At 43.4% G+C, this 21,768-nt stretch overlaps 1 protein-coding gene across 4 annotated transcripts in view; it reads left to right on the top strand.

The window, feature by feature from the left end:
* The window catches only part of LOC118373231 (cingulin-like protein 1), a 38,819-nt gene that overhangs the window by 9,674 nt on the left and 7,377 nt on the right, over window positions 1-21,768 (top strand). For all 4 annotated transcript variants that reach the window (XM_052480900.1, XM_052480897.1, XM_052480899.1 and 1 more), the window contains exons 5-14: window positions 81-185; window positions 1,648-1,796; window positions 2,444-2,588; window positions 6,553-6,765; window positions 9,703-9,810; window positions 10,172-10,270; window positions 10,388-10,492; window positions 10,689-10,841; window positions 11,024-11,194; window positions 11,755-11,907. In XM_052480900.1, coding sequence (XP_052336860.1) covers window positions 81-185; window positions 1,648-1,796; window positions 2,444-2,588; window positions 6,553-6,765; window positions 9,703-9,810; window positions 10,172-10,270; window positions 10,388-10,492; window positions 10,689-10,841; window positions 11,024-11,194; window positions 11,755-11,907 — 1,401 coding nt within the window. The remainder of the gene's footprint in view (window positions 1-80; window positions 186-1,647; window positions 1,797-2,443; window positions 2,589-6,552; window positions 6,766-9,702; window positions 9,811-10,171; window positions 10,271-10,387; window positions 10,493-10,688; window positions 10,842-11,023; window positions 11,195-11,754; window positions 11,908-21,768) is intronic.

Here is a 21,768-nt window from a genome sequence, read left to right as displayed (position 1 = left end):
AAAAGTACAGTAGGGTAAAGTACTGTGTCTGTCTGTGAGGCAGATGCAGGTTGGTGATGTGTTGTTGGACCTGTTTGTAGGACTATGCTGCGAAGGTCAAGGAGGCGAAGGAGCTTCAGATGACAGGAGCAGAGCTGGAGAGAGAGGTGTCACAGCTGAAGACACAGCTGGAGCATAAGACCATGGTGCAGTACAGTACAATATACAGTACAATACACAATACAGTACAATACAATAAGGTGTGATATGATACTGTACAATATACAATACAGTACAATATACAGTACAATACAAAATACAGTACAATACAATAAGGTGTGATACTGTACAATATACAGTACAATAAGGTGCGATACAGTACAATATGATACAGTGCAGTACAATACATAGTACAGAATACATTACAGTAAAGTATAATACAGTGCAGTACAGTACAATACAGTACGATACAGTACAATACAGTACAGTATGATGCAATACAGTATGATAAGGTACAATACAGTACAGTACGATACAATACAGTACGATACAATACAGTACAGTACAATACAATACAATACAGTGCAGTACAGTACAATACAATACAGTACGATACAATACAGTGCAGTACAGTACAATACAATACAGTACAATACAATACAGTATGATAAGGTACAATACAGTACGATACAATACAATACAGTATGATAAGGTACAATACAGTACAATACAGTACAGTACAATACAATACAGTGCAGTACAGTACAATACAATACAGTACGATACAATACAGTGCAGTACAGTACAATACAATACAGTACAATACAATACAATACAGTATGATAAGGTACAATACAGTACAATACAATACAATACAGTATGATAAGGTACAATACAGTACAATACAATACAGTACGATACAATACAGTACAGTACAATACAATACAGTGCAGTACAGTACAATACAATACAGTACGATACAATACAGTGCAATACAATACAGTATGATACAATACAGTGCAGTACGGAACGGTAAGTTACAATACAATACAGTGCAGTACAGTACAATACAATACAGTACAATACAGTAAAGTACGATGCAATACAATACAGTACGATACAATACAATACAGTATGATAAGGTACAATACAATACAGTATGATAAGGTACAATACAGTACAATACAATACAGTACGATACAATACAGTACAGTACAATACAATACAGTACAGTACAATACAATACAATACAGTACGATACAATACAGTGCAGTACAGTACAATACAGTACGATACAATACAGTGCAGTACAGTACAATACAATACAGTACGATACAATACAGTGCAGTACAGTGCAATACAATACAGTACGATACAATACAGTGCAGTACGGTACGGTACAGTACAATACAATACAGTGCAGTACAGTACGATACAATACAGTACAATACAGTACAGTACGATGCAATACAATACAGTACGATACAATACAATATAGTACCTTTTAGCAAGAGATTTGTACTTGTTTTCTCCTTATGTGCATGGAGTCCAACTCGGACACGTTTATTCTCACTAGTACTGATTTTGCAGATGGCGTTATTTTTGTGGTGATCATCATATGTGGTTATTGTTGACCTACTTTAGTTGAATGCACTGTGTGTCCTGCAGAGTGGTCGGAGTCTGGCGGAGGTGTGTTACAAGGCCCAGACAGACATGAAGAATATTCAGGAGGAACTGGACAGGAGACAGGAAGAACTCTCTGCGCTGCGGGATAGGCTGGCTCAGATGGAGGCGGAGCTCGAGGTCGCCATAGAGGAGTAAGAACATTTCCACAAGTGCATAGGGGTCTGGAAGTCATTTTGGGATTGTGTTTAGGACCATAATCCACCTTGATGATTATTATTAGTCCTTATCCCCTAAGAACTCCTGTAGCACAACAGTATCTCTACTTGCACATCATCATCTGCACATCTATCACTCCAGTGTTCATTTGCTAAATTGTAATTACTTCACCACTATTGACCTATTTATTGCCTTTACCTCCCTTACTTCATTTGCACACACTGTATACCGATTATTTTTATTTTTTTCTATAGTGTTGTTGACAGTACGTTTTGTTTATTCCAGGTGTAACTCTGTGTTGTTGTGTGTGTCACACTGCTTTAGCTTTATCTTGGCCACGCCTCAGTTGTAAATGAGAATTTGTTCTCAACTAGCCTACCTGGTTAAATAAAGGTGTTCTCAACTAGCCTACCTGGTTAAATAAAGGTGTTCTCAACTAGCCTACCTGGTTAAATAAAGGTGTTCTCAACTAGCCTACCTGGTTAAATAAAGGTGAAATATATATTTTTTTAAAGGATCTGAAAGAATTGAACAGGTGTAAGTAAGCATTTCGCTAATTGCCTCACAACGTGATGATTTCTCTGGTGCTCTGTCATATTAAATATTAATATTCTATTGCCAGGCTAGTCCGGGTGAAGACTGAGAGAGAGCAGGGCCGTACAGAGATGAAGGACCTTCAGCAGCAGCTGTCTGAGATGCACGATGAGCTGGACCAGGCTAAGAACACAACACAGGCAGACGGCACAGAGAAACAGCTCCTTCTAACGGTAAGCACAGAGAAACAGCTCCTAACGGTAAGCACAGAGAAACAAGCTCCTTCTAATGGTAAGCACAGAGAAACAGCTCCTTCTAACGGTAAGCACAGAGAAACAGCTCCTTCTAACGGTAAGCACAGAGAAACAGCTCCTTCTAACGGTTAGCACAGAGAAACAGCTCCTTCTAACGTTAAGCACAGAGAAACAGCTCCTAACGGTAAGCACAGAGAAACAGCTCCTTCTAACGGTAAGCACAGAGAAACAGCTCCTAACGGTAAGCACAGAGAAACAGCTCCTAACGGTAATCACAGAGAAACAGCTCCTTCTAACGGTAAGCACAGAGAAACAGCTCCTTCTAACGGTAATCACAGAGAAACAGCTCCTTCTAACGGTAATCACAGAGAAACAGCTCCTAACAGTAAGCACAGAGAAACAGCTCCTAACGGTAAGCACAGAGAAACAGCTCCTTCTAACGGTAAGCACAGAGAAACAGCTCCTTCTAACGGTAAGCACAGAGAAACAGCTCCTTCTAACGGTAAGCACAGAGAAACAGCTCCTTCTAACGGTAAGCACAGAGAAACAGCTCCTAACGGTAATCACAGAGAAACAGCTCCTTCTAACGGTAAGCACAGAGAAACAGCTCCTTCTAACGGTAAGCACAGAGAAACAGCTCCTTCTAACGGTAAGCACAGAGAAACAGCTCCTTCTAACGGTAATCACAGAGAAACAGCTCCTAACGGTAAGCACAGAGAAACAGCTCCTAACGGTAATCACAGAGAAACAGCTCCTTCTAACAGTAAGCACAGAGAAACAGCTCCTTCTAACGGTAAGCACAGAGAAACAGCTCCTTCTAACGGTAAGCACAGAGAAACAGCTCCTTCTAACGGTAATCACAGAGAAACAGCTCCTTCTAACGGTAATCACAGAGAAACAGCTCCTTCTAACGGTAAGCACAGAGAAACAGCTCCTAACGGTAAGCACAGAGAAACAGCTCCTAACAGTAAGCACAGAGAAACAGCTCCTAACAGTAATCACAGAGAAACAGCTCCTTCTAACGGTAAGCACAGAGAAACAGCTCCTTCTAACGGTAAGCACAGAGAAACAGCTCCTTCTAACGGTAATCACAGCGAAACAGCTCCTAACGGTAATCACAGAGAAACAGCTCCTTCTAATGGTAAGCACAGAGAAACAGCTCCTTCTAATGGTAATCACAGAGAAACAGCTCCTAACGGTAAGCACAGAGAAACAGCTCCTTCTAACGGTAATCACAGAGAAACAGCTTCTAACGGTAAGCACAGAGAAACAGCTCCTAACGGTAATCACAGAGAAACAGCTCCTTCTAAAGGTAATCAGAGAAACAGCTCCTAACGGTAATCACAGAGAAACAGCTCCTAACGGTAAGCACAGAGAAACAGCTCCTTCTAACGGTAATCACAGAGAAACAGCTCCTTCTAATGGTAAGCACAGAGAAACAGCTCCTAACGGTAAGCACAGAGAAACAGCTCCTTCTAATGGTAATCACAGAGAAACAGCTCCTTCTAACGGTAATCACAGAGAAACAGCTCCTTCTAACTGTAAGCACAGAGAACCAGCTCCTTCTAATGGTAAGCACAGAGAAACAGCTACTTCTAACGGTAATCACAGAGACACAAGCTCCTTCTAATGGTAAGCACAGAGAAACAAGCTCCTTCTAATGGTAAGCACAGAGGAACAAGCTCCTTCTAATGGTAAGCACAGAGAAACAAGCTCCTTCTAATGGTAAGCACAGAGAAACAAGTTCCTTCTAACGGTAAGCACAGAGAAACAAGCTCCTTCTAATGGTAAGCACAGAGAAACAAGCTCCTTCTAATGGTAAGCACAGAGAAACAAGTTCCTTCTAACGGTAAGCACAGAGAAACAAGCTCCTTCTAATGGTAAGCACAGAGAAACAAGCTCCTTCTAATGGTAAGCACAGAGAAACAGCTCCTTCTAACGTTAAGCACAGAGAAACAGCTCCTAACGGTAAGCACAGAGAAACAAGCTCCTTCTAAAGGTAAGCACAGAGAAACAGCTCCTAACTGTAAGCACAGAGAAACAGCTCCTTCTAACGGTAAGCACAGAGAAACAGCTCCTTCTAACGGTAAGCACAGAGAAACAGCTCCTTCTAACGGTAAGCACAGAGAAACAAGCTCCTTCTAATGGTAAGCACAGAGAAACAGCTCCTTCTAATGGTAAGCACAGAGAAACAGCTCCTTCTAACGGTAAGCACAGAGAAACAAGCTCCCTCTAACTGTAAGCACAGAGAAACAGCTCCTTCTAATGGTAAGCACAGAGAAACAGCTCCTTCTAATGGTAAGCACAGAGAAACAGCTCCTTCTAACGGTTAGCACAGAGAAACAAGCTCCTTCTAATGGTAAGCACAGAGAAACAGCTCCTTCTAACGGTTAGCACAGAGAAACAAGCTCCTTCTAATGGTAAGCACAGAGAAACAGCTCCTTCTAACGTTAAGCACAGAGAAACAGCTCCTAACGGTAAGCACAGAGAAACAAGCTCCTTCTAAAGGTAAGCACAGAGAAACAGCTCCTAACGGTAAGCACAGAGAAACAGCTCCTTCTAACGGTAAGCACAGAGAAACAGCTCCTTCTAACGGTAAGCACAGAGAAACAGCTCCTAACGGTAAGCACAGAGAAACAAGCTCCTTCTAATGGTAAGCACAGAGAAACAGCTCCTTCTAATGGTAAGCACAGAGAAACAGCTCCTTCTAACGGTAAGCACAGAGAAACAAGCTCCCTCTAACTGTAAGCACAGAGAAACAGCTCCTTCTAATGGTAAGCACAGAGAAACAAGCTCCTTCTAATGGTAAGCACAGAGAAACAAGCTCCTTCTAATGGTAAGCACAGAGAAACAAGCTCCTTCTAACCGTAAGCACAGAGAAACAGCTCCTTCTAACGGTAAGCACAGAGAAACAGCTCCTTCTAACGGTAAGCACAGAGAAACAGCTCCTTCTAACGGTAAGCACAGAGAAACAGCTCCTAACGGTAAGCGCAGAGAAACAAGCTCCTTCTAATGGTAAGCACAGAGAAACCGCTCCTAATGGTAAGCACAGAGAAACAAGCTCCTTCTAATGGTAAGGGAACGAGTTGATATTCTTGCTCAAAACATTCTGTTGGCCTCCCGGGTGGCGCAGTGGTTAAGGGCGCTGTACTGCAGCGCCAGCTGTGCCACCAGAGACTCTGGGTTCGCGCCCAGTCATACAACTAGCATACAGAACAACATACCCCAGTCATACAACTATCATACAGAACAACATACCCCAGTCATACAGAACAACATACCCCAGTCATATAACTAGTATACAGAACAACATACCCCAGTCATATAACTAGTATACAGAACAACATACCCCAGTCATATAACTAGTATACAGAACAACATACCCCAGTCATACAGAACAACATACCCCAGTCATACAGAACAACATACCCCAGTCATATAACTAGCACACAGAACAACATACCCCAGTCATATAACTAGCACACAGAACAACATACCCCAGTCATACAGAACAACATACCCCAGTCATACAGAACAACATACCCCAGTCATACAGAACAACATACCCCAGTCATACAGAACAACATACCCCAGTCATATAACTAGCACACAGAACAACATACCCCAGTCATACAACTAGCACACAGAACAACATACCCCAGTCATACAGAACAACATACCCCAGTCATATAACTAGCACACAGAACAACATACCCCAGTCATATAACTAGCACACAGAGCAACATACCCCAGTCATGCAACTAGCACACAGAACAACATACCCCAGTGTGTCTGTGTTAGGACCTGGCCCAGGAGGATTATATCAATTAACTCAGTGTCTGTGTTAGGACCTGGCCCAGCAGGATTATATCAATTAACTCAGTGTCTGTGTTAGGACCTGGCCCAGCAGGATTATATCAATTAACTCAGTGTCTGTGTCTAGGATCTTGCCCAGCTGCGGTTGGACCTCCAGGGGCTCATTCAGGTGCAGGAGGAGCAGGAGGAGGAGCTACACTGGAGGGAGAGGGAGCTGACTGCCCTGAAGGGAGCCCTGAACGAGGAGGTGGAGAGTCATGACAAGGAGCTGGGCATTATGAAGGAGGTGCGCGACAAGGAGGTGCAGAAGCTCCGAGAGGAAGTTGAGGAGGTGAAAGAGGTATTGAACTGAGATAAGGGACATGCTACTGCTAGTAGAATCAGTGGTGTAAAGTTCTTTAGTAAATTAAGTAGTTTTGTTTATCTGTACATTACTTTACTATTTATATTTTTGACTACTTTTACTTTTACTTCACTACATTCCTAAAGAAAATAATGTACTTTTTACTCCGTACATTTTCCCTGACACCCAAAAGTACTTGTTACATTATGAATGTTTAGCAGGACAGGTCCAATGGTCCAATTTACACACTTATCAAGAGAACATCCCTGGTCATCCCTATTGCCTCTGATCTGGAGGACTCACTAAACAGAGAACATCCCTGGTCCTCCCTACTGCCTCTGATCTGGAGGACTCACTAAACAGAGAACATCCCTGGTCATCCTTACTGCCTCTGATCTGGAGGACTCACTAAACAGAGAACATCCCTGGTCATCCCTACTGCCTCTGATCTGGCAGACTCACTAAACAGAGAACATCCCTGGTCATCCCTACTGCCTCTGATCTGGCAGACTCACTAAACAGAGAACATCCCTGGTCATCCCTACTGCCTCAGATCTTGAGGATTCACTAAACAGAGAACATCCCTGGGCATCCCTACTGCCTCTGATCTGGAGGACTCACTAAACAGAGAACATCCCTGGTCATCTCTACTGCCCTTATCAAGAGAACATCCCTGGTCATCTCTACTGCCTCTGATCTGGCAGACTCAATAAACAGAGAACATCCCTGGTCATCTCTACTGCCTCTGATCTGGCAGACTCACTAAACAGAGAACATCCCTGGTCGTCCCTACTGCCTCTGATCTGGAGGACTCACGAAACAGAGAACATCCCTGGTCATCCCTACTGCCTCTGATCTGGAGGATTCACTAAACAGAGAACATCCCTGGGCATCCCTACTGCCTCTGATCTGGAGGACTCACTGAACAGAGAACATCCCTGGTCATCTCTACTGCCTTTGATCTGGCAAGAAAATGGTGCCATCTGGTTAGCTCAATATAAGGAATTTGAAATGATTTATACTTGTACTTTTGATACTTAAGTATATTTAGAACACAAATACTTTTAGACTTTTGCCCAAGTAGTATTTTATTGGGTGACTTTAATTTGTCCTATTAAGGTATCCTTACTTTTACTAAAGTGAGTGACTTTTCCCCAAGTGACTATATACAGTGCCTTGCGAAAGTATTCGGCCCCCTTGAACTTTGCGACCTTTTGCCACATTTCAGGCTTCAAACATAAAGATATAAAACTGTATTTCTTTGAAGAATCAACAACAAGTGGGACACAATCATGAAGTGGAACGACATTTATTGGATATTTCAAACTTTTTTAACAAATCAAAAACTGAAAAATTGGGCGTGCAAAATTATTCAGCCCCCTTAAGTTAATACTTTAGCGCCACCTTTTGCTGTGATTACAGCTGTAAGTCGCTTGGGGTATGTCTCTATCAGTTTTGCACATCGAGAGACTGAAATTTTTTCCCATTCCTCCTTGCAAAACAGGTCGAGCTCAGTGAGGTTGGATGGAGAGCATTTGTGAACAGCAGTTTTCAGTTCTTTCCACAGATTCTCGATTGGATTCAGGTCTGGACTTTGACTTGGCCATTCTAACACCTGGATATGTTTATTTTTGAACCATTCCATTGTAGATTTTTCTTTATGTTTTGGATCATTGTCTTGTTGGAAGACAAATCTCCGTCCCAGTCTCAGGTCTTTTGCAGACTCAATCAGGTTTTCTTCCAGAATGGTCCTGTATTTGGCTCCATCCATCTTCCCATCAATTTTAACCATCTTCCCTGTCCCTGCTGAAGAAAAGCAGGCCCAAACCATGATGCTGCCACCACCATGTTTGACTGTGGGGATGGTGTGTTCAGGGTGATGAGCTGTGTTGCTTTTACGCCAAACATAACGTTTTGCATTGTTGCCAAAAAGTTCAATTTTGGTTTCATCTGACCAGAGCACCTTCTTCCACGTGTTTGGTGTATCTCCCAGGTGGCTTGTGGCAAACTTTAAACAACACTTTTTATGGATATCTTTAAGAAATGGCTTTCTTCTTGCCACTCTTCCATAAAGGCCAGATTTGTGCAATATACGACTGATTGTTGTCCTACGGACAGAGTCTCCCACCTCAGCTGTAGATCTCTGCAGTTCATCCAGAGTGATCATGGGCCTCTTGGTTGCATCTCTGATCAGTCTTCTCCTTGTATGAGCTGAAAGTTTAGAGGGACGGCCAGGTCTTGGTAGATTTGCAGTGGTCTGATACTCCTTCCATTTCAATATTATCGCTTGCACAGTGCCCCTTGGGATGTTTAAAGCTTGGGAAATCTTTTTGTATCCAAATCCGGCTTTAAACTTCTTCACAACAGTATCTCGGACCTGCCTGGTGTGTTCCTTGTTCTTCATGATGCTCTCTGCGCTTTTAACGGACCTCTGAGACTATCACAGTGCAGGTGCATTTATACGGAGACTTGATTACACACAGGTGGATTGTATTTATCATCATTAGTCATTTAGGTCAACATTGGATCATTCAGAGATCCTCACTGAACTTCTGGAGAGAGTTTGCTGCACTGAAAGTAAAGGGGCTGAATAATTTTGCAAGCCCAATTTTTCAGTTTTTGATTTGTTAAAAAAGTTTGAAATATCCAATAAATGTCGTTCCACTTCATGATTGTGTCCCACTTGTTGTTGATTCTTCACACAAAAATACAGTTTTATATCTTTGTTTGAAGCCTGAAATGTGGCAAAAGGTCGCAAAGTTCAAGGGGACCGAATAGTTTCGCAAGGCACTGTATATATTTACATTTGTCATATATTAGTTGACTTTGAGTTTCAATGTGTTGTCATGCAGAAGGTTGTGAGTTTCATCCTAGGTTTTTTCCACTAATAATCCACCCATCTCCTGTGTATACTACCTCCTCTCTCCCTGCTAGAGTAACACAATGCTGGGCCAGGAGAAGAGGGAGATGGAGGAGGAGAGAGGGGAGGCACGGGGACAGGTGAATCAGCTGATGCAGGAGAGGGAGGAACTGAGGGGACAGGTACTGCAGATGGATACCCATAATGCTCGAAACTACAGAACCCATAATGATGTACTACAATACCCATAATGATGTACTACAATACCCATAATGCTCTATACTACAGAACCCATAATGCTCTATACTACAGAACCCATAATGCTCTATACTACAGAACCCATAATGATGTACTACAATACCCACAACGCTTTAAACTACAGAATCCAAAATGATGTACTACAATACCCATAATGCTCTGTACAACATATCCAGAAAAACACATCAGGGTCCGTATTCATAAAATGTCTCAGAGCAGGAGTACTGATCTAGAATCAGTTGCCTCTTGTCCATTTGACGTGATGGTGTCTCCTCACTAACCAAGGTGGAGGAACTGGAGAGTAGGGTGGAGCAGCTTAACCTCGTCATCAAGGACTCCAAAACCCTGCAGAGACAGCTGGTGAAATGCATAGAGCAACTCAAGGTGAGGTAGAGCGAGATAAAGAAAGCTCACAAAATATAGACTGAATGGATTTAGATGTTCTGTGAAAATGCATGGCCAGGTATTGAAGGTATATTTATCACAGATGTGATTCCACAGAGGGAGAAACAGCAGGTTGAGGAGACTCTAGAGGAGGTGAGGGAGAAGGAAGAGGAAATGTCCCAGGCAAACAAAGCCCTTCTCGTACGTCTGGAGAATGTACAGGTGAGTGGATACAAGGACCATACAGGTCGTACTGTATCAGAGTCAATGGAATATACCTTATTCAGAACTCGCTGGTAAACATCTCCTTAGCACCGAGTACGTACAACATGGAAAACATGTTGTGTTAGTTGTTGTTGTGGTAGTTCTGCCACACACAGTACATTCTCTGTGTGCGTGTGTGTGTGTGTGCCCACAGAGTGAGATGACCCAGCTGAACCATCAGCACAGGGAGATGAAGGAGAGGCTGAAGGAGGAGACGAGAAGAACAGAGGAGTTGAAGAGGATGAAGAGTGATCTGGACGAGGAGAGGAGACTGCAGAACAGCACTGTGGAGGAACTGCAGAAGGAGGTGAGGGAGGGAGGGAGGGAGGGAGAGAGAGAGGGGCCAGGTCATAGGTCACTGAGAAGTACACTGTGTTTCTATGCGGAGGAGCGGAACATGTTATCGACCTCCACTTTACTGATTACCTCCCTACAGTGCTCTGTGTCTCTCGCTGCCCCCCGTGTCTCTCGCTGCCCCCACCCCTCCAGATGAGTACTATAGTAGAGGGCTGTGAGGTGTCCACTGAGAAGCTCCAGCTCCAGGTTGATGAAGTCAGAGAGAAGAGCCACTCCGCGCTGTCTGAGCTCCAACAACAGCTGCAGGAAAAGGGAGTGGAGTTGGAGAAATCCCGACAGACTACCAGAAAACTGCAGAAAGAGGTGTGGCACACATTTTTTCCCCCTGATGAGTCACCAATGGATGGATATCATATTCTAACTCTGATTATACTCTCTTTATCTCTCTCTCTCTCTCTCTCTCTATTCAATTCAACTTTCTCTCTCGGTCTCTCTCTCGGTCTCTTTCTCTTGGTCACTCTTTCTGTCTCTCACGCTTCAGAGATAAGGAGCTGAGGAGTGATTCTAGAGCTAAATCTCTCTCTCTTTCTCCCTCTCACGCTCTCTCGGTCTCTCACGCTCTCTTTCTGTCTCTCACGCTTCAGAGATAAGGAGCTGAGGAATGATTCTAGAGCTGGAAGGTTTATCAGGAGAGGAGACTGTGAAGTACATTTCTGCTGTAAACATGTTGAGATGAAGGCTATCCAAGACACTTTACCTGGTGTTGATGTTCTCTGTGTGTGTGTGTGTGATCTATGTCCCTGAATCTGTCTCTGACTGGGTTTGAACCAGAGTTGTCTACCTATGTTCTGTGTGTGTATTATTATGTGTGTGTGTTCAATATGTTCTGTGTGTTATAATATGATGTGTGTGTGTGTGTTCAGCTGCTTCCCCTGGAGCAGGGTCTGGAGCGGGGTCGTAGGGAGTGGGAGGAGGCCCAGCAGAGAGGCAGACAGCTGGAGAGGAAGGTGGAGGAGCTGGAGGAGAGGAACGCACATGCCCACGAGGACCACGCCCGACAGGTCAAACTCATGGAGGTAATGTGTGTGTGTGTGTGTGTGTGTGTGTGTGTGTGTGTGTGTGTGTGTGTGTGTGTGTGTGTGTGTGTGTGTGTGTGTGTGTGTGTGTGTGTGTGTGTGTGTGTGTGTGTGTGTGTGTGTGTGTTGGAGAGGAACACACACACCCAGGAGAACCACTCCCGAGATGTCCATCTCATGGAGGTACTGACTGAAGGGCTGGACTCAAAGCACACACTGTTGGACGTAGACCCCCTGTACTGCAGGACACACTGTTGGACGTAGGCCCCCTGTACTGCAGGACACACTGTTGGACGTAGGCCCCCTGTACTGCAGGACACACTGTTGGACATAGACCCCCTGTACTGTAGGACATAGACCCCCTGTACTGTAGGACATAGACCCCTGTACTGTAGGACATAGACCCCTGTACTGTAGGACATAGACCCCCTGTACTGCAGGACACACTGTAGGACATAGACACCTGACTGTAGGACATATACCCCTGTACTGCAGGACATAGACACCTGTTGGACATAGACCCCCTGTACTGTAGGACATAGACCCCCTGTACTGTAGGACATAGACCCCCTGTACTGTAGGACATAGACCCCCTGTACTGTAGGACATAGACCCCTGTACTGTAGGACATAGACCCCTGTACTGTAGGACATAGACCCCCTGTACTGTAGGACATAGACCCCACCTGTAGGACATAGTAGGACATAGACCCCTGTACTGTAGGACATAGACACCTGTACTGTAGGACATAGACCCCCTGTACTGTAGGACATAGACCCCTGTACTGTAGGACATAGACCCTGTACTGTAGGACATAGACCCCCTGTACTGTAGGACATAGACCCCCTGTACTGTAGGACATAGACCCCCTGTACTGTAGGACATAGACCCCTGTACTGTAGGACATAGACCCCTGTACTGTAGGACATAGACCCCCTGTACTGTAGGACATAGACCCCTGTACTGTAGGACATAGACCCCCTGTACTGTAGGACATAGACCCCCTGTACTGTAGGACATAGACCCCCTGTACTGTAGGACATAGACCCCCTGTACTGTAGGACATAGACCCCCTGTACTGTAGGACACACTGTAGGACATAGACCCCCTGTACTGTAGGACATACTGTAGGACATAGACCCCCTGTACTGTAGGACACACTGTAGGACATAGACACCCTGTACTGTAGGACATAGACCCCCTGTACTGTAGGACATAGACCCCCTGTACTGTAGGACATAGACACCTGTACTGTAGGACATACTGTAGGACATAGACCCCCTGTACTGTAGGACATACTGTAGGACATACTGTAGGACATAGACCCCCTGTACTGTAGGACATAGACCCCCTGTACTGTAGGACACACTGTAGGACATAGACCCCCTGTACTGTAGGACATACTGTAGGACATAGACCCCCTGTACTGTAGGACACACTGTAGGACATAGACCCCCTGTACTGTAGGACACACTGTAGGACATAGACCCCCTGTACTGTAGGACACACTGTAGGACATAGACCCCCTGTACTGTAGGACATACTGTAGGACATAGACCCCCTGTACTGTAGGACACACTGTAGGACGTAGACCCCCTGTACTGTAGGACATAGACACCCTGTACTGTAGGACATAGACACCCTGTACTGTAGGACATAGCCCCCTGTACTGTAGGACATAGACCCCCTGTACTGTAGGACATAGACCCCCTGTACTGTAGGACATAGACCCCCTGTACTGTAGGACATAGACCCCCTGTACTGTAGGACATAGACCCCCTGTACTGTAGGACATAGACCCCCTGTACTGTAGGACATAGACCCCTGTACTGTAGGACATAGACCCCTGTACTGTAGGACATAGACCCCCTGTACTGTAGGACATAAACCCCCTGTACTGTAGGACATAGACCCCCTGTACTGTAGGACATAGACACCTGTACTGTAGGACATACTGTAGGACACACTGTAGGACATAGACCCCCTGTACTGTAGGACATACTGTAGGACATAGACCCCCTGTACTGTAGGACATAGACCCCCTGTACTGTAGGACACACTGTAGGACATAGACCCCCTGTACTGTAGGACATACTGTAGGACATAGACCCCCTGTACTGTAGGACACACTGTAGGACATAGACCCCCTGTACTGTAGGACACACTGTAGGACATAGACCCCCTGTACTGTAGGACATACTGTAGGACATAGACCCCCTGTACTGTAGGACACACTGTAGGACATAGACCCCCTGTACTGTAGGACATAGACACCCTGTACTGTAGGACATAGACCCCCTGTACTGTAGGACATAGACACCCTGTACTGTAGGACATAGACCCCCTGTACTGTAGGACATAGACCCCCTGTACTGTAGGACATAAACCCCCTGTACTGTAGGACATAGACACCCTGTACTGTAGGACATAGACCCCCTGTACTGTAGGACATAGACCCCTGTACTGTAGGACATAGACCCCTGTTAATTTCTTTCTCTCTTCCCTTCAGATTGTGTTAGGAGCGCCCCAGTGTGTTTTTGTATGCTATGTCTGCTTTGTGTTGTTTACCTGCCTCTATTTATACCTGTAGACTGACATGGAGTGGAAAAGCACAGCGCTGGCTAATCCTCGCTGAAAAATGTAATTGTTGTTAACTGATGGCAAAACATTGACTTCACTGTTGACTCACCATTGTTTGATACTGAAAGGTCAATGGTCCTGTTTTCACTTGTAAACAGAACAGTCCGAGTTGATGGACCAGTCTGTACAAATATAACTAATGTCTTAATAGTTAATAGCTTCATAGAGCCTTCATAGAGCCTTCATAGAGCCTTCATTAGAGCCTTCATAAACACTCATAAAGCCTTCATAAGCCTACATAAATGCCTTACAAATCATCTATAACTAAAGCCTTTATAAAGGGTTCATAAACTTAACTACATAAATATGTTACAAATAATCTATAAGGATGGAATGCCATGCTTTATAAAGGGTAGCCTAGTGGTTAAAGCGTTGGACTAGTAACCGGAATGGTTGTGAGTTCAAACCCCACCTATGTACAAATCATATGGCAGTTAAACTGTTCCCAGGCCGTGGAAAATAATTTGTTCACTGACTTGCCTGGTTAAATTAAAAAAAAAAAAAAAAGCTTAATAAATCATAAATTGAGGCTTCACAAAGCATTTATAACCCTGTCATGCATCTTGGTAGAGCGTTGCAGCGCCAGGATATTGGGTTCGATTCCCGGGACCACCCATACGTTAAAATGTGTTCACGCATGACTGGAAGTCTCTTTTGGATAAAAGCGTCTGCTAAATTCTATATATTATATTTCACTAAAACATTTCTAGGATGGCACCAACCTCTTTCCCTCCTGGCTGCTTAGTCAATATTTGACCTGACCTCAACTTCCCCCACAATGCTTTGCTACAGGATGAAGTACACTCTAAAGTGCAGTCAAACACAGCAAAAAACGTTGGTAGGGCCTTTTATAATCTATTTATATTTTTTGCCAACGTTTTCTCCAAATTCAGTTTTGGATTTCCTACATTTTTTCGGAGTTTACCCTATTTTTTTTTTTTTTTCAATCTTTACATTTTTGCTTGTTTTTTTAAATAGAAAACAACAAAATTTGATTTTCTGTGCCCACAACAATGCTTAAACCACATTTAAGGATGACCTATGAGGACTGAGAGAAAAAAATATAAGAAACTTTGATTTTTGAGTGTAGTTGCCCTTTAATTCAGTGGTGTTTGGTTAGCGGATTGTCTGTCACACAGTAAGACACACGATGTGATTCGGCCGCCAATAGAATGGGTGGATTAAAAGTCCAGCAACTCTCCGTATTACTCACAGCCCCCTGAAATGACACCACATATACATTCTACAGACCCTACTGAGTGTTTACCTACAATCCTTTTACTGCTGAACCCTGTAGCTCAGTTTAGAGCATGGCGCTACGCCAGTGGGTTCGATTCCGGGACCACCCCGTAGAATGTATGCACACATGACTGCTTTGATAAAAGCGTCCTAAATGGCATATATTATTATTATAGAATAGTTCTTGCTGTATAAGCCAATATGTATTCTGTATACAGTGATTTGCATTGGGGGCATTTATTTGACCTTGGTACATGTTTTAAAACCACAAGTTTAATTCAAAAGTCACTTAAATATGAATCATTGTTCATGTTTAGACAATTCTTTTTCATATATCACGAATGGTTATTGACATTTTTCTATTGTGCGTATTATTATGTATGCGTAGTCACTTTACCCCTACCTACATGTTCACATGACCTCCATTACCTCGACTAACCTGTTTATTATCTATGCGTAGTCACTTTACCCCTACCTACATGTTCACATGACCTCCATTACCTCGACTAACCTGTTTATTATCTATGCGTAGTCACTTTAACCCTACCTACATGTTCACATGACCTCCATTACCTCGACTAACCTGTTTATTATCTATGTGTAGTCACTTTACCCCTACCTACATGTTCACATGACCTCCATTACCTCGACTAACCTGTTTATTATCTATGCGTAGTCACTTTACCCCTACCTACATGTTCACATGACCTCCATTACCTCGACTAACCTGTTTATTATCTATGCGTAGTCACTTTACCCCTACCTACATGTTCACATGACCTCCATTACCTCGACTAACCTGTTTATTATCTATGCGTAGTCACTTTACCCCTACCTACATGTTCACATGACCTCCATTACCTCGACTAACCTGTTTATTATCTATGCGTAGTCACTTTACCCCTACCTACATGTTCACATGACCTCCATTACCTCGACTAACCTGTTTATTATGTATGCGTAGTCACTTTACCCCTACCTACATGTTCACATGACCTCCATTACCTCGACTAACCTGTTTATTATCTATGCGTAGTCACTTTACCCCTACCTACATGTTCACATGACCTCCATTACCTCGACTAACCTGTTTATTATCTATGCGTAGTCACTTTACCCCTACCTACATGTTCACATGACCTCCATTACCTCGACTAACCTGTTTATTATCTATGCGTAGTCACTTTACCCCTACCTACATGTTCACATGACCTCCATTACCTCGACTAACCTGTTTATTATCTATGCGTAGTCACTTTACCCCTACCTACATGTTCACATGACCTCCATTACCTCGACTAACCTGTTTATTATCTATGCGTAGTCACTTTACCCCTACCTACATGTTCACATGACCTCCATTACCTCGACTAACCTGTTTATTATCTATGCGTAGTCACTTTACCCCTACCTACATGTTCACATGACCTCCATTACCTCGACTAACCTGTTTATTATCTATGCGTAGTCACTTTACCCCTACCTACATGTTCACATGACCTCCATTACCTCGACTAACCTGTTTATTATCTATGCGTAGTCACTTTAACCCTACCTACATGTTCACATGACCTCCATTACCTCGACTAACCTGTTTATTATCTATGCGTAGTCACTTTACCCCTACCTACATGTTCACATGACCTCCATTACCTCGACTAACCTGTTTATTATCTATGCGTAGTCACTTTACCCCTACCTACATGTTCACATGACCTCCATTACCTCGACTAACCTGTTTATTATCTATGCGTAGTCACTTTACCCCTACCTACATGTTCACATGACCTCCATTACCTCGACTAACCTGTTTATTATCTATGCGTAGTCACTTTACCCCTACCTACATGTTCACATGACCTCCATTACCTCGACTAACCTGTTTATTATCTATGCGTAGTCACTTTACCCCTACCTACATGTTCACATGACCTCCATTACCTCGACTAACCTGTTTATTATCTATGCGTAGTCACTTTACCCCTACCTACATGTTCACATGACCTCCATTACCTCGACTAACCTGTTTATTATCTATGCGTAGTCACTTTACCCCTACCTACATGTTCACATGACCTCCATTACCTCGACTAACCTGTTTATTATCTATGCGTAGTCACTTTACCCCTACCTACATGTTCACATGACCTCCATTACCTCGACTAACCTGTTTATTATCTATGCGTAGTCACTTTACCCCTACCTACATGTTCACATGACCTCCATTACCTCGACTAACCTGTTTATTATCTATGCGTAGTCACTTTACCCCTACCTACATGTTCACATGACCTCCATTACCTCGACTAACCTGTTTATTATCTATGCGTAGTCACTTTACCCCTACCTACATGTTCACATGACCTCCATTACCTCGACTAACCTGTTTATTATCTATGCGTAGTCACTTTACCCCTACCTACATGTTCACATGACCTCCATTACCTCGACTAACCTGTTTATTATCTATGCGTAGTCACTTTACCCCTACCTACATGTTCACATGACCTCCATTACCTCGACTAACCTGTTTATTATCTATGCGTAGTCACTTTACCCCTACCTACATGTTCACATGACCTCCATTACCTCGACTAACCTGTTTATTATCTATGCGTAGTCACTTTACCCCTACCTACATGTTCACATGACCTCCATTACCTCGACTAACCTGTTTATTATCTATGCGTAGTCACTTTACCCCTACCTACATGTTCACATGACCTCCATTACCTCGACTAACCTGTTTATTATCTATGCGTAGTCACTTTACCCCTACCTACATGTTCACATGACCTCCATTACCTCGACTAACCTGTTTATTATCTATGCGTAGTCACTTTACCCCTACCTACATGTTCACATGACCTCCATTACCTCGACTAACCTGTTTATTATCTATGCGTAGTCACTTTACCCCTACCTACATGTTCACATGACCTCCATTACCTCGACTAACCTGTTTATTATCTATGCGTAGTCACTTTACCCCTACCTACATGTTCACATGACCTCCATTACCTCGACTAACCTGTTTATTATCTATGCGTAGTCACTTTACCCCTACCTACATGTTCACATGACCTCCATTACCTCGACTAACCTGTTTATTATCTATGCGTAGTCACTTTACCCCTACCTACATGTTCACATGACCTCCATTACCTCGACTAACCTGTTTATTATCTATGCGTAGTCACTTTACCCCTACCTACATGTTCACATGACCTCCATTACCTCGACTAACCTGTTTATTATCTATGCGTAGTCACTTTACCCCTACCTACATGTTCACATGACCTCCATTACCTCGACTAACCTGTTTATTATCTATGCGTAGTCACTTTACCCCTACCTACATGTTCACATGACCTCCATTACCTCGACTAACCTGTTTATTATCTATGCGTAGTCACTTTACCCCTACCTACATGTTCACATGACCTCCATTACCTCGACTAACCTGTTTATTATCTATGCGTAGTCACTTTACCCCTACCTACATGTTCACATGACCTCCATTACCTCGACTAACCTGTTTATTATCTATGCGTAGTCACTTTACCCCTACCTACATGTTCACATGACCTCCATTACCTCGACTAACCTGTTTATTATCTATGCGTAGTCACTTTACCCCTACCTACATGTTCACATGACCTCCATTACCTCGACTAACCTGTTTATTATCTATGCGTAGTCACTTTACCCCTACCTACATGTTCACATGACCTCCATTACCTCGACTAACCTGTTTATTATCTATGCGTAGTCACTTTACCCCTACCTACATGTTCACATGACCTCCATTACCTCGACTAACCTGTTTATTATCTATGCGTAGTCACTTTACCCCTACCTACATGTTCACATGACCTCCATTACCTCGACTAACCTGTTTATTATCTATGCGTAGTCACTTTACCCCTACCTACATGTTCACATGACCTCCATTACCTCGACTAACCTGTTTATTATCTATGCGTAGTCACTTTACCCCTACCTACATGTTCACATGACCTCCATTACCTCGACTAACCTGTTTATTATCTATGCGTAGTCACTTTACCCCTACCTACATGTTCACATGACCTCCATTACCTCGACTAACCTGTTTATTATCTATGCGTAGTCACTTTACCCCTACCTACATGTTCACATGACCTCCATTACCTCGACTAACCTGTTTATTATCTATGCGTAGTCACTTTACCCCTACCTACATGTTCACATGACCTCCATTACCTCGACTAACCTGTTTATTATCTATGCGTAGTCACTTTACCCCTACCTACATGTTCACATGACCTCCATTACCTCGACTAACCTGTTTATTATCTATGCGTAGTCACTTTACCCCTACCTACATGTTCACATGACCTCCATTACCTCGACTAACCTGTTTATTATCTATGCGTAGTCACTTTACCCCTACCTACATGTTCACATGACCTCCATTACCTCGACTAACCTGTTTATTATCTATGCGTAGTCACTTTACCCCTACCTACATGTTCACATGACCTCCATTACCTCGACTAACCTGTTTATTATCTATGCGTAGTCACTTTAACCCTACCTACATGTTCACATGACCTCCATTACCTCGACTAACCTGTTTATTATCTATGCGTAGTCACTTTAACCCTACCTACATGTTCACATGACCTCCATTACCTCGACTAACCTGTTTATTATCTATGCGTAGTCACTTTACCCCTACCTACATGTTCACATGACCTCCATTACCTCGACTAACCTGTTTATTATCTATGCGTAGTCACTTTACCCCTACCTACATGTTCACATGACCTCCATTACCTCGACTAACCTGTTATTATCTATGCGTAGTCACTTTACCCCTACCTACATGTTCACATGACCTCCATTACCTCGACTAACCTGTTTATTATCTATGCGTAGTGACTTTACCCCTACCTACATGTTCACATGACCTCCATTACCTCGACTAACCTGTACCTCCCGCACATTGACTCGGTACCGACTGTACATGGCCACGTTATTGTTGATTTTTATCGTTACTTTTTTCTACTTTTAGTTTATTTAGTAAATATTTTCTTAACTGCATTGTTGTTTACGGGTTTGTAAGTAAGCGTTTCACGGTAAGGTCTTTCGTCTGTTGTATTCAGCGTTTCACGGTAAGGTCTTTCTTCTGTTGTATTCAGCGTTTCACGGTAAGGTCTTTCGTTTGCTGTATTCAGCGTTTCACGGTAAGGTCTTTCGTCTGTTGTATTCAGCGTTTCACGGTAAGGTCTTTCGTCTGTTGTATTCAGCGTTTCACGGTAAGGTCTTTCGTCTGTTGTATTCAGCGTTTCACGGTAAGGTCTTTCGTCTGTTGTATTCAGCGTTTCACGGTAAGGTCTTTCGTCTGCTGTATTCAGCGTTTCACAGCGTTTCACGGTAAGGTCTTTCGTTTGCTGTATTCAGCGTTTCACGGTAAGGTCTTTCGTCTGCTGTATTCAGCGTTTCACAGCGTTTCACGGTAAGGTCTTTCGTCTGTTGTATTCAGCGTTTCACGGTAAGGTCTTTCGTCTGTTGTAATTCAGCGTTTCACGGTAAGGTCTTTCGTCTGTTGTAATTCAGCGTTTCACGGTAAGGTCTTTCGTCTGTTGTATTCCGCGTTTCAGGGTAAGGTCTTTCGTCTGTTGTTATTCAGCGTTTCACGGTAAGGTCTTTCGTCTGCTGTATTCAGCGTTTCACAGCGTTTCACGGTAAGGTCTTTCGTCTGCTGTATTCAGCGTTTCACGGTAAGGTCTTTCGTCTGTTGTATTCAGCGTTTCACGGTAAGGTCTTTCGTCTGTTGTATTCAGCGTTTCACGGTAAGGTCTTTCGTCTGTTGTAATTCAGCGTTTCACGGTAAGGTCTTTCGTCTGCTGTATTCAGCGTTTCACGGTAAGGTCTTTCGTCTGTTGTATTCAGCGTTTCACGGTAAGGTCTTTCGTCTGTTGTATTCAGCGTTTC

This window comes from Oncorhynchus keta, chromosome 26 (assembly GCF_023373465.1).
Source record: "Oncorhynchus keta strain PuntledgeMale-10-30-2019 chromosome 26, Oket_V2, whole genome shotgun sequence".
Classification (NCBI taxonomy): domain Eukaryota; kingdom Metazoa; phylum Chordata; class Actinopteri; order Salmoniformes; family Salmonidae; genus Oncorhynchus; species Oncorhynchus keta.
This window is presented reverse-complemented; position numbering and strand designations above follow the sequence as displayed.